The sequence below is a fragment of the Littorina saxatilis genome, linkage group LG11 (assembly GCF_037325665.1).
Source record: "Littorina saxatilis isolate snail1 linkage group LG11, US_GU_Lsax_2.0, whole genome shotgun sequence".
Lineage (NCBI taxonomy): Eukaryota > Metazoa > Mollusca > Gastropoda > Littorinimorpha > Littorinidae > Littorina > Littorina saxatilis.
In genome coordinates, this window is record NC_090255.1 from 13,770,322 (window position 1) to 13,789,192 (window position 18,871).

Here is an 18,871-nt window from a genome sequence, read left to right on the forward strand (position 1 = left end):
GGGTTCTCTGGCTTCAGGTTACCCCTGTTTGGCCACAAACGTTCGGACTTTGGTCCTTGTTGTCTTTCATCGAGTCGGACTCTGTCTTTCTCTAGTGATCAGACGCGTTCTGGTGTTTCGTCCAAACTTAAGGTTCACTTGAGTTGGCCTCGGAAGTTACATTCAGGTTTTCCTGAGGGGGCATTGTCTTGGACAATGGATGTTTGAGGAGTAGTTCTTTGTGGCTTTCCTCCTCTCTCTCAGGTTTTGGCTACTCTTCTCCTTCGGGCAGAGGTTTAGTTAAGGTTCGGTTCCTGTGACTTCAGTCTTGGGCCTTTCCTCTCTTCTTCCTCATCTTAGTATGAGGCGAGTCCGGATGACGTCTGTTGGGTCGGGTTTCCTTACAGTCGCCCGGCTACAAAAGGCAACTTTGTCTAGGACGGTTGTCCGTTTTTCTCCGCGTTGGACTCTGTCTTCAGACAGGGACAGACGCGCTCTGGGTTTCTGGCCAAACTCAGGTAGGCTCTTGATTTGGCTAGGAAGTTAACTGCCTGTTTTTTCCCTGAGAACTCTGGTTTCGGGAGTCTTATGGCTGGCTGGCTTCACGGTTTACGTTTACCAGTCTTGGTTTTCTGCTTTCGGTTTTTGATTCACTCTCGATTACCTTCAAGCAGACTGTTTTGGGAACATTCTGGCTTTTAGCCATTTTGTTTATGGTTGCCAGTCACATCGGTTTTTGACCACCGTGGGTCCTCACTTCCGGTAGCTTACGCACAGTCGTAAGTGGCTGCTGTCGGGTGCTACCTCTCTCCCTGCGTTCGCAGGGACTGGTAGGGGATAACTGGCGACCTTCTATTTGTGAGTTTTCTCTTCGAGGTGGACTCTGGTACTTAGTGCTTGGATGTCTCTCTCTCGCTCTTTCGTGGGGATTGGTCACTCTTATTTTGAGCTGACTTCTTTCTCACAAGCCTTTTGGGCTTTACTACATCCCAAGGTTTGCAGACTTTGGCATGGTTGTCTTAGGGTCACCGCGGGGGTTCGTCCTTCTCAGTTGAGGGGACAACCTTACGCACGGATCTTCTCAGGACATTAGCATTTCCTTCCAATAAAAGGGGGGGGGGGAAGCTTGTCTTTCTCTTGGCTCGCCAGGGTTATTAATCCAAGGCTTGGGTCTATTCCTGTGCTGTTTTTTACGGCTAGGAGATTGGAAGAAGTGCTGAGCACAGCTTTCTGGATCTCTGAGGTTGTCTCTTTCGCTTTGCCTGAGATACTTCTCGGCTGTCAATCAGGACTTTCCTTGGTTCCCTCACTGCCTGTTGGCAGTGGGCCAGCCCTGGCAAGGGCTTTTGAGTGGGTTAGATTTTCTTTCCCACTGGGACCGCCCTGATTCTTTGGCAGCGGTCCAGGTTTTTGGCAAGGTTTTTTGAGTGAGTTAGATTTTTCTTTCCCACCGCCTTGTTGTTGTAATCTGCTACATGTGATTCGGAGTAGGAATATGTAATTTAATCGAAAATTTTATTGTAAATTTTCATTTAATAAATATACCTACCCGAATCACATAGTATATTCCCTCCCGCCAACCCCGCTTTTGATTTGGAGAATTTATTCTTTAGGTCGAATGATATGAACCACGTGTTCAGTAGCAGTAGTGACATGGCATGCACGATGGGAGGTAACTCCCCGGGTGTATGGTCATTACCATGGCTACGTTTACACTTTTTGTGGTTGGGGTTGCTTCCCTTAGACGGTTAGCCTTTTCAGAACCTAGCATCTCCGATTGTGTCAATGCTACATGTGATTCGGGTAGGTATATTTATTAAATGAAAATTTACAATAAAATTTTCGATTTTGGGGTAAAATAATATTCAATACCATTTGCACTTCAAGAGCACACACCCATCCCTACCCTACTCCCCCTCCCCGCACAAAAAAACAAGTTAACAGCAACAACTGCACAGCACAACAACAGAAAGCTAACAAAATGTATGCATGTGTGTGTGCAGGTATTTTGCAGGGATCGGGTCTGAGGCAGCACATGGGACCGCGTCGCTCCATCACAGAAATCCAGCGTCCTCACCTCCCCATGTCTTGGCTCAAGTACCCAATGTCAGTATCAACCTTGAGCTTTACATTCTTGTAGCAGAAAGATTTTTCTTAGCATATGACCTCATCATGTCCATTACGGTACCTCCTACGATCCATGCAGTTTGCTTTTTACAAAAGCATGCATCTATGGGAACTCATGTAGAATCATTCTTTGGTTACCAGTGAGAAGCAGATGAAAGTAAGCGGAGATTGAAGTTGTTTTCCTTTAGTTAACAGACTCACATTATTTGCAGGACAGTTAACCCCAGAGATAAGTTTGGCTCGATCTGCTTTCCAAAGGAAGCTACTAGTACTACTAGCAGCTTACACAAGTAAACAAAATAAAATCATTGCTGCTCTACATCTTGTCTGCATAATAATTAACAGCAGTACTATCTCCTGCTATTCATACAGTTTGCTTTTTACAATAACAACTAAGGGAACTCATATAGAATCACACTTTGGTTTCTAGTGGGAAGCACTGATAAAATGATTTAGCCAATGTGGAGCAGTTGTTTCTCTTTAGTTAGCAGACTCTCACATATTTGCATGACGGTTTACCCCAGAGATAAGCGGGCTGGATCATTTTCCACAGGCATGACAGTTTAGCCCAGAGATAAGCGGGCTGGATCATTTTCCACAGGCATGACAGTTTAGCCCAGAGATAAGCGGGCTGGATCATTTTCCACAGGCATGACAGTTTAGCCCAGAGATAAGCGGGCTGGATCATTTTCCACAGGCATGACAATTTAGCCCAGAGATAAGCGGGCTGGATCATTTTCCACAGGCATGACAGTTTAGCCCAGAGATAAGCGGGCTGGATCATTTTCCACAGGCATGACGGTTTACCCCAGAGATAAGCGGGCTGGATCATTTTCCACAGGCATGACGGTTTACCCCAGAGATAAGCGGGCTGGATCATTTTCCACAGGCATGACAATCTTCCTCCTTGTGGAGGATTTGCTCTTTTTCAACCTCTCTAGGACTTCATATTTCATATGGAAAATGGACACATTGAATTGATTTTGAAGCTGTTAGCAACACTCCTCATGTGTAAATCAGTTTCCTTTCTTCTCTTACGTCAAGGCAAGGAAAAGTGATAAAATACGGTAGTACCTGTGATAAAAGGAAACCCTTGAGTGTCCCTACAAAGTGTCCCTACATTGCAGGTGGCCTGTCATGACAGGTATATTTTGGTAGAGATGAGAGTCAAAAGGACAACAGAAGATGTCCTTTTAAGGGAGGTGTACTCTCATCGAAGGGTCCTCACATCGCAGGTGTCACTGTATACATATATACGATTTTGTCTTATTTCAGATTTGGCAAACCTTGTTTCTTCTATTTTGACAATGTTCTTCTCTCATGTGTGTTTCCACAGGAAACTGTTAGCAGAGAGCAGCCTGCTGGTTGCAGTCAGCGCTACTCAGGAGGCTGCGGCAGAGGACGCGATGGAGGTGGTGCTGTTGTTGACGGGGGAGATGGTGGTGGTGGTGAGTCAGGAGGAGGACGCTCAGCAGCAGGCCTTCGCTCTGTCGCAGCTTAACTGTCACGCCCCCGCGCCTGCCATCCTGGCTCTGACTGTCGCCAACACCATCGTTCACACACCCGCTCAGGTACAGTGGGTTCCCCCGCCCCAATTTAAGATTCCCTCACTTTTAAGACAACCCCCCAATTTAAGACTCACCCGCTTTAAAAAAAAAATTAAAAAAATGTTAGATTCCCTCTATTTTAAGCCCTCCCCCCCCCCCCCCCCCCCCAATTTAAGACTCCCTCCCTTTTAAGACCCTGTTTTCTGACTTTCTGTTCATAGCCTTTGTAAATCAACCACCATTTTAATACTCCTACCTTGTGAAACCTGATTTTCTCAGGTCTTCCACTGAACTGTATTTTGACCAACAAGGCTAATTTCATTGAAGTGGCCTTTTTGTTCCCATTGCTGGGAAATTTGGGTCGTTTCCTCCAAGTGGATGTGTGTGTGTGTGTGTGCACATATGTGTGTGTGTGCATGTGTGTGTGTGTTTGTGTGTATACACATGTGTGAGTGAATATTAATGTGCCTATTGAACTGTGTGTGTATGTATGTGTCTGCACAGATGCTGAAACCCACCAGCGAGGATCGCATCGCAGCCTTCATCAACTCCACCTCAAACTTAGGCGGCAGTCCAGCGGGCGAACCCTGGATGTCCAACAGCGAGACGCCAACATCACACACTGGCCCGCCTCGGGGCTCTCTGTCCAGCTCTCACTCTGGTGACCACAGTGTAGAGAGCGAAGCAGCGTCCACCTCATACCACTTCCGCATGGACCCGCACTGGTGTCAGCTCTTTGTGGCTCTCTTCCACATGTCCAAGAACCGTCAGATGGGCAGGGGATTTTTTGTGTGAAGGGCGGCTCTGTTCTGTTTGTGCAAGAACGGTGGACTTGAAAGAGAAACCGTGAATCCCTGCGGCCAACTACAGACTTCATTACATCAACAACCTTGACAGTCTAGCATGGCAACGGGAATGCAGAAGAAGATGGACAGGGGATTTTTTATGTGAGCGGTGGCTCTCTTCGGTATGTGCAAGAGCCTTTTGTGTGAGCAGTGTCTCTGTTTGGTATATGTCCAAGAACTGACCAATGGGCATGTTTTCTTTGTACAAACAGTGTCTTTTTGACATTCTCTTTGGATTGAGAGAGACTGTCACATTTACTGGCCAGGAAGTGTTTGCGCGATAAAGATTTACAAGATGTTGTTCCAGTACAGGATCAACCTTGTCTTGAGGGATTACAAGATGTGGTCTTTGTCCAGATAAGAACTACTTGTTTCAGGGGATATTGTAGATTTATTTAAGTCAAGAAATATTCCTGTTTTGATGGATATCTGAAACTGTTATCTAAGTCCAAAAATATGTTTTATTTTCACAAATATTTCAAGATGTTATTTAAATGCAGAAATGTACCCCTGCTTTTACTATTGTTTGTCGCCTTTTTCCCAGGGGCAGTTTTTTTTCATGTGATTTGTGAATCTTTGACATTCTCATCCTGTTAGAGCATTGATACAGGTTATGTATCATTGTGTCAAGGAATGCAGACAAAAAGAATAATAATAATGAATTGTATCATTGAGTGGCAATTAAGCATGCTCCTAACCAACAAAAAATGTCATGTTCTTCACTGTCAGTGTCCCCAAACCTTGCTGTTTATATGTGCTCCCTGCTTTTTGTTATATTTAGTCAAGTTTTGACTAAATATTTTAACATCGAGGGGGAATCGAAACGAGGGTCGTGGTGTATGTGCGTCTGTCTGTGTGTGTGTGTGTGTGTGTGTGTAGAGCGATTCAGACTAAACTACTGGACCGATCTTTATGAAATTTGACATGAGAGTTCCTGGGTATGAAATCCCCATACGTTTTTTTCATTTTTTTGATAAATGTCTTTGATGACGTCATATCCGGCTTTTCGTGAAAGTTGAGGCGGCACTGTCACGCCCTCATTTTTCAACCAAATTGGTTGAAATTTTGGTCAAGTAATCTTCGACGAAGCCCGGGGTTCGGTATTGCATTTCAGCTTGATGGCTTAAAAATTAATTAATGACTTTGGTCATTATAAATCTGAAAATTGTAAAAAAAAATAAAAATTTATAAAACGATCCAAATTTACGTTTATCTTATTCTCCACCATTTGCTGATTCCAAAAACATATAAATATGTTATATTTGGATTAAAAACAAGCTCTGAAAATTAAATATATAAAAATTATTATCAAAATTAAATTGTCCAAATCAATTTAAAAACACTTTCATCTTATTCCTTGTCGGTTCCTGATTCCAAAAACATATAGATATGATATGTTTGGATTAAAAACACGCCCAGAAAGTTAAAACAAAGAGAGGTACAGAAAAGCGTGCTATCCTTCTTAGCGCAACTACTACCCCGCTCTTCTTGTCAATTTCACTGCCTTTGCCATGAGCGGTGGACTGACGATGCTACGAGTATACGGTCTTGCTGAAAAATGGCATTGCGTTCACTTTCATTCAGTGAGTTCGACAGCTACTTGACTAAATATTGTATTTTCGCCTTACGCGACTTGTTATATTTAGTCAAGTTTTGACTAAATATTTTAACATCGAGGGGGAATCGAAACGAGGGTATGGTGTATGTGTGTCTGTGCGTGTGTGTGTGTGTGTAGAGCGATTCAGACTAAACTACTGGACCGATCTTTATGAAATTTGACATGAGAGTTCCTGGGTATGAAATCCCCGAACGTTTTTTTCATTTTTTTGATAAATGTCTTTGATGACGTCATATCCGGCTTTTCGTGAAAGTTGAGGCGGCACTGTCACGCCCTCATTTTTCAACCAAATTGGTTGAAATTTTGGTCAAGTAATCTTCGACGAAGCCCGGGGTTCGGTATTGCATTTCAGCTTGGTGGCTTAAAAATTAATTAATGACTTTGGTCATTAAAAATCTGAAAATTGTAAAAAAAAATAAAAATTTATAAAACGATCCAAATTTACGTTTATCTTATTCTCCATCATTTGCTGATTCCAAAAACATATAAATATGTTATATTCGGATTAAAAACAAGCTCTGAAAATTAAATATATAAAAATTATTATCAAAATTTTTTTTTCGAAATCGTTTTAAAAACACTTTCATCTTATTCCTTGTCGGTTCCTGATTCCAAAAACATATAGATATGATATGTTTGGATTAAAAACACGCTCAGAAAGTTAAAACGAAGAGAGGTACAGAAAAGCGTGCTATGCAGCATAGCGTAACCACTACCCCGCTCTTCTTGTCAATTTCACTGCCTGTGTTGCATTGCGTTCAGTTTCATTCTGTGAGTTCGACAGCTACTTGACTAAATATTGTATTTTCGCCTTACGCGACTTGTTTCTTTTTTTGTGGGTTCTTTTAATGTTCCATGATTTTTGTGGATTTGCCTGCATGCATTTCTAACTGTGAATTGCTTGCATGCATTTCTAACTGTGACTTGCTAAAAGTTCATTTGTCCCTGTCTTGATCAAAACCTCAAAATGTTACCTTCTGTATAGTAAACTTGGTTAGTATGTGCTGCGTCTTTTTGTCTAATGTTTTCTTTTGCCCTTTTTTTTAACAAATGTCTGGGTTTTTTTTTAAATAAGACTTCTGCGTATTTAATTGAAAAACTAAAAGCTGTGATTCGTGAATGGTCCCGTTGGTTTTTTTGTGATCAAAATGTCATTTTGTCTTGCTTTTTGTCAAAAGAATCATGACCAAGAGTGTTAATGACAACATCTATAAAACAAAGGGAAGTAAGCACTCTAAAAATATACACATTAATACTTTGACCCCCGTGTCATGGGAAGTACAGTAACTCTGTCAGTTTTAAACAAAACTTTAAAACATCATAGCAAAGTAACCACAGCAAGTTTTCCGAAATGATAAGAGCTGAAACCTGGCAGGAAGCCTGAAGAAACGGAAACAGACATGCATCATGGGTAGCATGGTGTATAGCAGGCGTCTGTGAGATCTGCATATGGATCATTCTCAGGCCGCGGTATTGGGAGGTCTGGGGTCATTTGGTTAACAGTATTTGGTAGCAGTTGTGCAGAACCAGAACCAGTCCCCTGGCATCTTACACAGTAACTATTGAAATGAGTATTCAACTATCACCCTGGACAAATCATCATAATAATTTTGAATTGTCATGCTTAGAACTACTGGTAATATGATTGGGTTTTTACTTTTTTCAACTTGCTGGATTTCGCCTTGGTCTTCAATAGTAACACCAATTCATGGGGTTGTTTCACAGAACATTTGACTGTATGCTTGTACTGGAATGCTGTGCGAAAGGATGCTTGGCTCATTAGTGAACGTCTTATTCTTTGTCTAATTTAAACACGGCCAAGAATCATTTCATTCAGTCTAGTTATTCAATTATTGTGGGTGAACTCTCAACATGTATGAAGGGGTCCTGATTTGGCCTATTATGGTCCACTGGACCCGAGAAGCAACAGCTAACTAACTAACCAACATGTATGAAGATGTGATTGATTGTAGTGCAGTGGAGAAGATGTGATTGATTGTAGTGCAGTGGAGAAGATGTGATTGATTGTAGTACAGTGGAACCCCCCTTGTAAGACCTTCACAAATCTGAGAAAATCAGGTCTTCAAAAGGAGGTCAACTTACAGAGGTTATGAACAGAAAATGTGAAAAAGCAAGGTGTTAAAAGGGAGGAAGTCTTACATCGGGGGTCTTACAAGGGGGGTTCCACTGTATCTGCTTACTGATGCTTTGCATGTCTAATCTTTGTTGATGTTATTTTTCTTTAAAAAAAGTTAATGACAGTTAAATCATTTGGACCTCTTCTACCATGCGGTGATGATTGTGAAAAGGTGTGTGTGTTTTCTTTTGTACGTGCATGCATATTTTTGGTTAGTGTGTGTGTGTGTGCTAGCACCTGTGTGTATTTGTGTGTGTTCGTGTGTGTGTGTGTGTGTTTACATATGTGTGTGTGAAGTATGTGTGTGTGTTTAATTCAATGTTCAGAATTGGGTTGTTTTGAAATACACTTGCTTGTTTTGCTTACAGTTAATAATCCATCATTTATAGCAGTGTGGAAAAGACTGATTGGACGTGTGTAATTTGGGATTACTATTTTCAATTTTTTTTAAAAGATGTGTCAAGAAAAATATTGAGATAGACGGTGTGAGAGAAAATAGAACGTGTGTTTGAAAGTTGTGCATTTCTGGAAAAAGGTATGAAACATTAAAAATGTTATACATGTGAAGAGTTGTGTTTTCGTGTGTGAGGTGGATGTTAATGTAAGACCAGAGTTTCAGTTCTGACTGTCAGCAAAATAACTCCACCCTATAGTATGCACACGAAGGTTTTGGAGGCTCTCTCTTGATCATGGCCATTCTGGGTCACCTGTATAACCAAGCCGCTCATACCATCTTTTTCGCGGATGACCTCAAAAACCAGATCTTCTAGTTCGTCATGATGCTGAACAGTCCACCCCCTCCACACACACACACCAACAACAACAACAACAAACAACCCCAACAACAACAAACAACAACAACAACAACAACAACCAGTAGTCGGCTCAGTTGTTAATCATTATTAATACAATCACTGTTTTGCTGCGCTGTCTTTCTTCATCTAACGTGCATGCGTACTATGTGCACAGCTGAATCGACATGAATGTATTATAACACTATTTCATCATCTCACCACAACACAGTCATTATCGGTATATTAGACGTGTGATATCTGCCATCTGGATATAATGTTATGCATTATCTGATTGGTTTTATGTCGACAATCACGAATCATTTCCAACCAAGTGCCCGACACAAATCTTGCCGATTCTTCACAGTCAAACACATTTTTAGATTTGTTCGCCCAAAGACATAATGAAGTAAGAGAAGATGAGATAAATAATTACTTTCGAGGGTTACGGAAGAAGCAAACATATCGTGCGTGTGTGTGTGTGCGTCAAGTGTACGTGTGACACACACGTGTGTGTGTGTGTGTGTGTGTGTGTGTGTGTGTGTGTGTGTGAGAGAGAGAGAGAGAGAGAGAGAGAGAGAGAGAGAGAGAGAGAGAGAGAATACGAATACGAATACGAAAGTTATTCAGTTTTAGGCCAGAGCCCCTTCTGAAGGGTATGCGCCCATATACAACATAATCATAGTAAAACATTGTGTTTCATAAATGACCCAAATTTGTACACATCAAACAGTAATACATGTGTACATAAATCATGTCACAGTGATTAATCTTTTCATTCCCTGATAAATGTATTGTGCTAATTTGAATATTTGACTGACATTTCCAGTAGACATAAGCAAAGTATATCGGTACATACATGGATGATTATAATATTTTGGCTTTATCAATAATACTCTTAGGTCACGTAGTGCAGGACAGCAAAACATAAAGTGTATTTCATTTTCTTCAGCCAATTTACACAGACGACACAACAAATCTTCCTCACTCCGTACACTATACCTACATCTGTGTCAGTACAGCAAGATCCGAAACACCGAACCTAAATTTAGTTAATGCACTTTTCACATAGCTGTTCATTTCCATATCTATATACACTTCAGTACTGCTTCCGGCCTTAAACAATCTGTATGTAGAAAATCGATCACTGCTTTGCATATGGTCGTTCCAGTCTTGCCATCTGCAATCTATCAATCGTTGTCTAAAACATTTCAAAAATCCACCAATACTGTCCACCCCTTGGTTGTACCATACATCTGCAAACCCATGAGAGAACAAACACTTTTGAACATCCGTCGCCCATGTAATCTTGCCATTACAATCTAAATTATAGAGAACTTTGTATGCTTTACATGGAATCTTAGAATTTTCCATTTTTGTTAATTTTAGCCAATATGTAATGCACTTTACATATGAGTTTAGATATATTGGGAATCTTCCCAATTCGCCATACACAAGGTCGTTTGGTGTTCTCATGTCTACATGTAGGAATCATTTCATGGCGAACAAGTGCAGTTTTTCTATTTCCGTACCTTTTTGGAAAGCCCAAATCTCAGCACCATATTGCACAATCGGTTGAACTTGAGAATCAAACAATTTCGTAAACAATTTGTAAGAACTACTCTCTAACTTGTGCAACACACGAAGTATACCAAACACTGCCCGTTTACCCCTACTCACCAAATCTTGACAGGAAACATTAAAACTGAGTCTCGTGGAAAAAAATATTCCTAGATACTTATAAGCGTTAACAACAACAACTCTATCTGCACCATAATTCCATTTTTCACAACTAGCTAAATATCCTCCTTTACGGAAAACAATAATATTAGTTTTGTTCATATTAACTTTCAACTCCAATCGAGAAGCTGCATTGTACAAATTATTCAGCTGTCTTTGCAGGCCAACAACAGTTGTGGAGAGCAATACAATGTCATCAGCAAAAAGCAATATGAAAAATTCAACAAAATCAAATGTCACACCATGTTTTCCATTACTTCCAAAGCTAATTCATTAATGAATAACGAAAACAACACAGGGCTACATACATCACCTTGTTTTACCCCATATGTACAATTGATTACATCAGTAAATTTAGCGCCACATCTTATTTTAGCTTTCACATCCAAATACATGCTTTTCACACAACGTACGATGCAATTTTCCTCTGATACCGTTTTTCATAAGTACAGGCCACAGAAGTTTCCTAGAAATCGAATCGAATGCCTTCTCAAAATCAACAAATGCTACATAAAGATTTCTGTTATTTGTAATTTTTTTCTGAATGGCCGCCAGGAGTGTAAAGATATGGTCAACTGTTGAATGATCTTTTTTAAATCCAGCTTGATGTTCACCAGTAATATCATTTATGCTATCCATTCCTGCAATCTGTTATTAATTATGGAGCTATATAATTTACTGCTGACATCACACAGTGATATTCCCCTGTAGTTATTGGTGTCATTTATCTGACATTTCTTAAACAGAGGCAAGATTATTGATTCCTTCCAGTTGTCCGGGTAAAAACCACTATCAAACAAGACATTAAACAACCTTACCAAAAACATCACCACAGCCTCACCCGAATGCTTGAACAACTCACCAATCAGCCCATCTGGACCAGCAGACTTTCCGTTCTTCAGCTTTCTAATTGCAAGAGTGACCTCTTCTTTCGAAATCGGTCTATCTAATACATGTTCAACAACATCCTCATCATTTCCTTCATCATTAACATCAGCATTTTCATCCACAGCACCATCAACGACGTCCCGACTATAGCTACATGTGTGTCCTCTAATACATTCTTGAAATGTTGGAACCAATCATCTGAAGTAATGTTATGACGCGGCTGCGTTTTCCTCCGTGAAAGTTTCTTCATAGTTTCCCAAAATAGTTTCTGCGATTTTACTGAGTTGCTCAAGTCAGCGATTAGACCAGCGTTGTAGCTTTTCTTTTTCCTAACTATCAGGTATTTATATTCACGCCTAGCAATGCAATATAGATTTTTATCAATAACATCTTTTGATTTTCTACATTTATGTAACATCTTACGGACATGACTTCTTGCTGTCGGGCATTCATGGTCAAACCATTCTTTCTGTAACGACTTACCACCCATTGAAATTCTTTTCTTCATGCATTCAGCTTGCTGTTTTATAACATCATTAAACTTGTTCAGTGCGGCGTTAACATCTGTCTCAATTAAGGCAGCAGCATTGACAAGTTCGTACTGTACATCACCTGAGTTCATTAAAGAGGAGAAGGCAGCCGCACATTCAGTCTTCCAACAATATTTGACAACAAATTCGTCAACCTCACAACCAGCTTAACTCATAGTGGCATTCGGCATACATCTTTTAACATTCAAAGCCAACTCCACCGGCATATGGTCTTATTCAATACGCTCTAAAACATTCAACTTGCATTTATCCGCAGCTGATTCAAATAGATTTACAGACATCAAAAAGTAGTCATTCACACTGTTTCCACTGTCAGAAATAAATGTGTATCGTCCACGAAGGTCACCTTGACACATTCCAAGAGAGATCAAATCAAATCAAATCAAATCAAATTTTATTTTACGAGGGTTGTGGCATAAGCAATATAAACGAGCTTCTTTTCAACCAGCCCTCGCCCAGAGAGGGACTATTCTAATCTTAAATACATATATACAGGGGCGGACGAGGGGGGGGTTTCAGGGGTTTCCGGAAACCCCCCCCCAGCCAAAAATTTTTTTTTTAAATGGTGTTTTTTTTGGGTATTAATCAGTGACAAAATCTGCTGCCTGAAACTGGTAATGATCATCCTCAAAATGCACCAGATTGCACCATTTTGCATCCTTTTTTACAAAATTTTCCGGGGGGGCATGCCCCCGGACCCCCCTAGCAAGCTAGGCGCTTTGCGCCGTCGGCTCGGCGCTTCGCGCCTTCACACCCATATCTTCACAATATACTTTTGGAAACCCCCCCCATAAAATGAACTGATCCGCCCCTGATATATATATATATATATATATATATATATATATACAAAGAGAGAGAGAGAGAGAGAGAGGGAGAGAGAGAGAGAGACGGAGAGAGAGAGGAGACATATATAGGTAGACACAGACAACATAACTTTAACAAACCAATACTTTATATTTGGAAAACTTTGTATTAACTTTATTACAATTATTTTTTAGATGTACAATGCTACCTTGTAAATGAGAAGATAATTATTGAGACTAAAGACCATGCTTTGAAAGTAGCTCTTCTCTGTACATGCTTGTGTCTGTGCACGCCACTGCTGCCACAGAGAGCGAGAAAGACTGGAAAAAGAAAGAGTAGGGAAAGGCAGCATTCTAATTCAATTTAGCTGCCACGGCCCAGTTTCCCTCGGCCACTGCGGATTGTTTAGGTATCATCTGTTATGTGTCCTCTCTAGCTAAGTCAAGACGGTATGCCGGGTGCAGGTTTTTCACAACTTTCATGTTCCGTTTCACTGCATACCTCGGTCAGGCTCTGTCCTATGAGCGCGACACGTTTAAGAGGCACGAGAGTTTAAACGAATGTATTGAAATGTGACGTAAAGCGTGGGGCTCTTTTCGGGTATGAATTTGAGGATTTTTCTACTCGTGACCTGAGAACATTTACGTGTGTGGGGCTCAAACCACGAAAGCTGGAAACAAGTCAAACAGTCGTACTAATCGTCCTGAACAACTTTCATAAGCACTATATCAAAGTCGCTTTGGTTTTGTTTAAAAAAAATTTTTTTAAACACGTCAGCCAGACTATACCCATTCTGTTTCATGCATTCCGCGACGGTTGGAGCCTGCAGCAAATGATGTGAATCATCTTCATCTTCTCCAGTTGCTGGTTTAGACGAAAACCGCGGTTTCACGCGATTATTCTGATAAACAAGACGACGGGGGATATTACCGGAGTATTGCGGTGGGGTGTACCAGCAAAACCGAACAGGCTGCGGGGGATATTATCCCTTCAACTTTTACTACTGATCTTTGTACCCGTCTAGTCTAAACTAAGCTTTACTGAAATCCAAAAACAAATAGACTGCCAACGTTCCAAAATTCAGAATTAAAAAAAAGAGAGGTATGTTGTTGTAACGTTTAATCATTAACAAAACAAAGCGGTACGTTTAATTAGTGACAAAACAAAACGTTTTGTTTGTTAAGTGAACGTAACGTTATGTTTTGTCAATAATTAAACGTTCTAACAACATACCTTTCTTGGTTTTTTTTTATTCCAAGCTTCGCTGAAACTTCAAAATGAAAAGCAATATCCACAAATAGTTAGACTTTGACAAGCAATGAGTTTTAAGTCCTTTTGTTGACCATGCTCTGTGTTATATCTTTATCGTGTTTAACGTAGAAGACAGAACAAATGACAGACCGGTTGTGATGACATTTCTTCTCTCACAAAGTACACCGCGAGAACATGAATGGGAAGGAAACCGGCTTACCCGATACACAAAACAGTACCAGTCAAAATAATACAAGATTGTTTGGTAATCTACCATTTAAATGCATTAGTTTGGAGACACCTACCATGTGGTCGTTCTTGCGGGGGATATAAGGGGTGTACCACCTGCGGGGGGTGGTGTCAGGTGTACCACGATCCTGGCCGTGGGGCTTTGACATCCAAAACGCAAATGTTGCATTATTTCTCCGCGTGAACTTAACCGTGTGGTAATTATATCCTTAAACTTCATACTTATGAAAAAGCGCACATATATGGATAAAACTATGCCATTGTACAACCGCTAAAACAAAAGTGGATAATACACGAGCGGTGCGTTTCCCAAATGAACCAAGTTGCCATTTTTCGGGAACGAAATGAGCCTTCTTTTAACAATAGGTACTGCCTAAACTAAGATCTAATAAAGTGATAACAGCGACAATATAATTATTATAATCTGACAATACAATGTGGTATATCTTTGACGTCCTTAACAATGCAGATGTGACGTCATCGGATCAAGTTGCGTCATCAAAGTCTGGCTCAGGTACTTTCTTTTGCGTGGAGATTTCGGGAGAGAGTACCGACTCTGAAAATAAAATCCCATGCGGAAAATGATCAGTTTATGTGAACTAATACCAGGGCTCAGGTGCACGAAGCGAAACTTGGAGCCACCCAAATCAGACCCCGCGGTTTATTCCAACCCAGTTGGGTGGCACCCAGTTTTTCTTCGTGCATCTCGACCCTGAAAACTGACTGGCACAAACACTTGCAAGCTACACGTGCGAACGCACCTAGCACGCATGCGTGGATACACACATTCACGCGAACACACACACGCATACACACACATTCGCACACACACACACAAACACATACGAGATGACTGGGGAAAACTCTCAATTGTGCAATGACTGGCTAGCTCATGAGTACACATGAGTTTCTCATGGTTTCATGAATTGATCAATCGAACTCGAAGCTGTTAACGTTCTAACTGTTTTTGCGAATCTCTGTACGGGCCATTTCATCGCCTATCAATACACGTACTTATGAAGTCAGGTATCTGACTGGCCCAAGCTGCACTACATTCATAAAACTGTTTAGTTCCTTTAGTGAAAAGACTATTCAGAGAGAAATAAAAGGACTTAGAAAGTTTCCTGCTCTCGTGTGAGACCCTGTCGAAAGCCTTGGTCGATCATTTGTTACCTGAAAAGGAAACCCAAACCATACTTGCAAATTAATGAATTAATTTTAAAAATATTAAGACGATGCTCGTATTGTGCAATTCTTGAGGTGATTCACTTGCTTCACAATTTTTTTGGAAATCCTTACATTTGTCAAACCTCTCCCGCTCTTCAGTGCCCTACTTCACAACGGAGCTCTCCCAGGATTCCCAGTGTGTGCTAAACATAGAACCTGATGTAATCTCAACTTACAATTTTGGGAAAATCTTATCATTTCAGAGAGATGCTTGAATTGAAACATTTTGTTTGACTGCCCTCAATGAAAGTAATGAAACTATGGCGAACACTTTGATTTTTCTCCAGAAACTTTCAAAAAGGGATAGTCATTTTTTTCTGAAACCGAGTGGCGGTTCATCTTCCTCAGTTTTATTAAATCTGTAATTCCTATGAAGAGTTATCTGTTCCTATGAAGAGTTATCTGTTTTTGTAAAAATTATATTCTTTCTAGATCCATAGTCAGTTTTGAAAAGTATTTCTGCCATGTGACATTCAGACTTCGGATTATAAAATAGGCTCTTACAAGGTCTCAGTTCAAGACATCAGTCGACTTTATTATTTATAAATTACATGAATTCCGTTGCTGGTGTCTTTAACTTTTATAAAAAGAAGAAGAGCCAAATGTTTGTAAATACCCCACCGGCTTCCATATGAGATACGTTTACCTGTTACCCTGGCTTCTGTTCTTCAGCGTTCGACGGTTGTGTCCAAATATAATTGTCCAAGACGCGACTTTCTTTCTGAGAGAACAAATTCTACCATTACATAATATAACATTGGAAGAAATGGTCGAACACGATTGATCAAATAAAATAAAATGCTCATGCTCCTATACTGTTGGCTCGGTCTACAATGTGCCTTCCAGTTCCAGGGTCTGTACCATTGGGGTGTGAATCAGCAGAAGGGGCTCTCTTTTCATCCTCGGTCGCACCTGCCGAGAAACAGGAACATCAACCCGTCAACATTGGGAGCACCCGTACATGTACACTACTCATGTGAACCACCCAAGGTCTGTTCAATCTTCTACATTGAATGGGACGAGAGTTTCTTTCCATTTGGACACAACGTGGGAACGTTTTGCTGAATGAGTTTTTCTGAATGAGTTTTGCTGAATGAGTTTTGCAGGTGTCAGTGACGAAGTGAATTGAGCCAAACAATACCAATACCGATACCAAATTCCAATACTGATACCAATTCCAATACCAATACCAATACTGATAACAATTCCAATACCAATACCAATACCGATACCGATACCAATTCCAATACCGATACCAATACCAATAACGATACCAATACCGATACCAATTCCAATACTGATACCAATTCCAATACCAATACTGATACCAATTCCAATACCAATACGGATACCGATACCAATACCAATACCAATACCGATACCAATTCCAATACCGATACCAATTCCAATACCAATACCAATACCGATACCAATTCCAATACCAATACCAATACCGATACCAATTCCAATACCGATAAACAATAGCAATACCGATAAACAATGATAAACAATAGCAATACCGATAAACAATACCAATACTGATAAACAATACCAATACCGATACCAATTCCAATACCGATACCAATACAAATAAACAATACCAATACCGATAAACAATACCAATACCGATAAACAATAAACAATACCAATACCGATAAACAATACCAACAGTGCAGCCAGGCTGTAGGTCTGTGCTGTACATGTATCCAAGGGTAAGGCTGATGTCCGTGACGTATTATGTAATCAATCAATCAATCAATCAATGAGTCTTATATCGCGCATATTTCGTGGGTACAGTTCTAGGCGCTCTGCAGTGATGCCGTGTGAGATGAAATTTTATACGGCCAGTAGATTGCAGCCATTTCGGCGCATATTTACCTTTCACGGCCTATTATTCCAAGTTACACGGGTATAGGTAGACAATTATTAACTGTGCCTAAGCAATTTTGCCAGGAAAGACCCTTTTGTCAATCGTGGCATCTTTAACGTGCACACCCAATGTAGTGTACACGGGGGGAGGTTCGGACACCGAAGAGAGTCTGCACACAAAGTTGACTCTGTGAAATAAATTTCCGCCGAACCTGGGATCGAACTCACGCTGACAGCGGCCAACTGAATACAAATCCAGCGCGCTACCAACTGAGCTATATCGCCGCGTGGACATACCGTGGTGATTTACATGTCGGTTTACACGGCAAGGAAATCGCAAGGCAAGGTGTATTTTTCCATATTTACCACAGACCCGGATACAGAAAATAAGATGAAAATTGTTTGGGGAGAAAGTACTAAACACAGACATTGAATACAGAAGTATTGAAATACAGTCAAAAACAGAAAAACTGTAATACCGAAATACTAACATATAATGGAAAGAAGGTACATCGGAACCTGTCCATAACGACCAACTAGGAGACTACAACAAGTGGTCGTTATAGACAGGTGCTTGTTACAGAAAGTGAAACAACTTCGTCAGGGATCCTTTGGGGTGGTCGTTATCAAGAGGTGGTCGCTATCAAGAGGTGACCGCTATCAAGAGGTGACCGCTATCAAGAGGTGACCGCTATCAAGAGGTGGCGTTATCAAGAGGTGGTCGCTATCAAGAGGTGGTCGCTATCAAGAGGTGGTGTTATCAAGAGGTGGTCGCTATCAAGAGATGGCGTTATCAAGAGGTGGTCGCTGGCGTACTGAGTTGTATTTTTCAGTCTACCCGTCTGAGCTGTTTCTGGCTGATTTACCGTGGAGAGGAAGAATTTCTTCTTCGTCTTCTTCGCGGGGCGTGGGCTTCAGGCCCTCGTGCTGAGTCTTGACCGCCGGCTTGCTGGACATCGTGACGTCACCACGTCGTTGTGGGGTGGGTGTGAGCGGCTTCTTTGCACTGTTATTCACTGCTGGTTTGGGTGAACCATCTTTGAAAATTAAACAAATAAAAAGAATGATAATAAATAAATAAATCAGTGTTCCAAAAGGGATGGGGGGGGGGGGGAGGGTGAGACTTGAATCGGGGGGGGGGGGGGGGGGGAGGGGGGTGTCTTAAAAGCGGGCTACTTTCACTATACAGTGGAACCTCCCATTTTTGACCTCCAAAAGAAATCAGAAAATCAAGTCTCAAAAGGG

The 18,871-nt window shown here is 40.9% G+C and overlaps 2 protein-coding genes across 4 annotated transcripts in view; one reads left to right on the top strand and one right to left on the bottom strand.

The window, feature by feature from the left end:
* LOC138979799 (intermembrane lipid transfer protein VPS13B-like) overlaps positions 1-6,857 on the top strand; it is a 73,489-nt gene extending 66,632 nt beyond the window's left edge. The window contains exons 48-50 of the mRNA XM_070352542.1: positions 1,983-2,085; positions 3,443-3,677; positions 4,158-6,857. Coding sequence (XP_070208643.1) covers positions 1,983-2,085; positions 3,443-3,677; positions 4,158-4,448 — 629 coding nt within the window. The 3' untranslated portion in view covers positions 4,449-6,857. The remainder of the gene's footprint in view (positions 1-1,982; positions 2,086-3,442; positions 3,678-4,157) is intronic.
* A 2,276-nt stretch (positions 6,858-9,133) lies between these two features.
* The window catches only part of LOC138979806 (mucin-2-like), a 74,800-nt gene continuing 65,062 nt past the window's right edge, over positions 9,134-18,871 (bottom strand). For 2 of the 3 annotated variants that reach the window (XM_070352546.1, XM_070352545.1), the window contains exons 7-9: positions 18,493-18,663; positions 16,619-16,669; positions 9,134-15,086 (exon numbers count right to left, since the gene is read on the bottom strand). In XM_070352546.1, coding sequence (XP_070208647.1) covers positions 15,016-15,086; positions 16,619-16,669; positions 18,493-18,663 — 293 coding nt within the window. In that variant the 3' untranslated portion in view covers positions 9,134-15,015. The remainder of the gene's footprint in view (positions 15,087-16,618; positions 16,670-18,492; positions 18,664-18,871) is intronic. The other variant, XM_070352547.1, reaches the window with a different exon arrangement.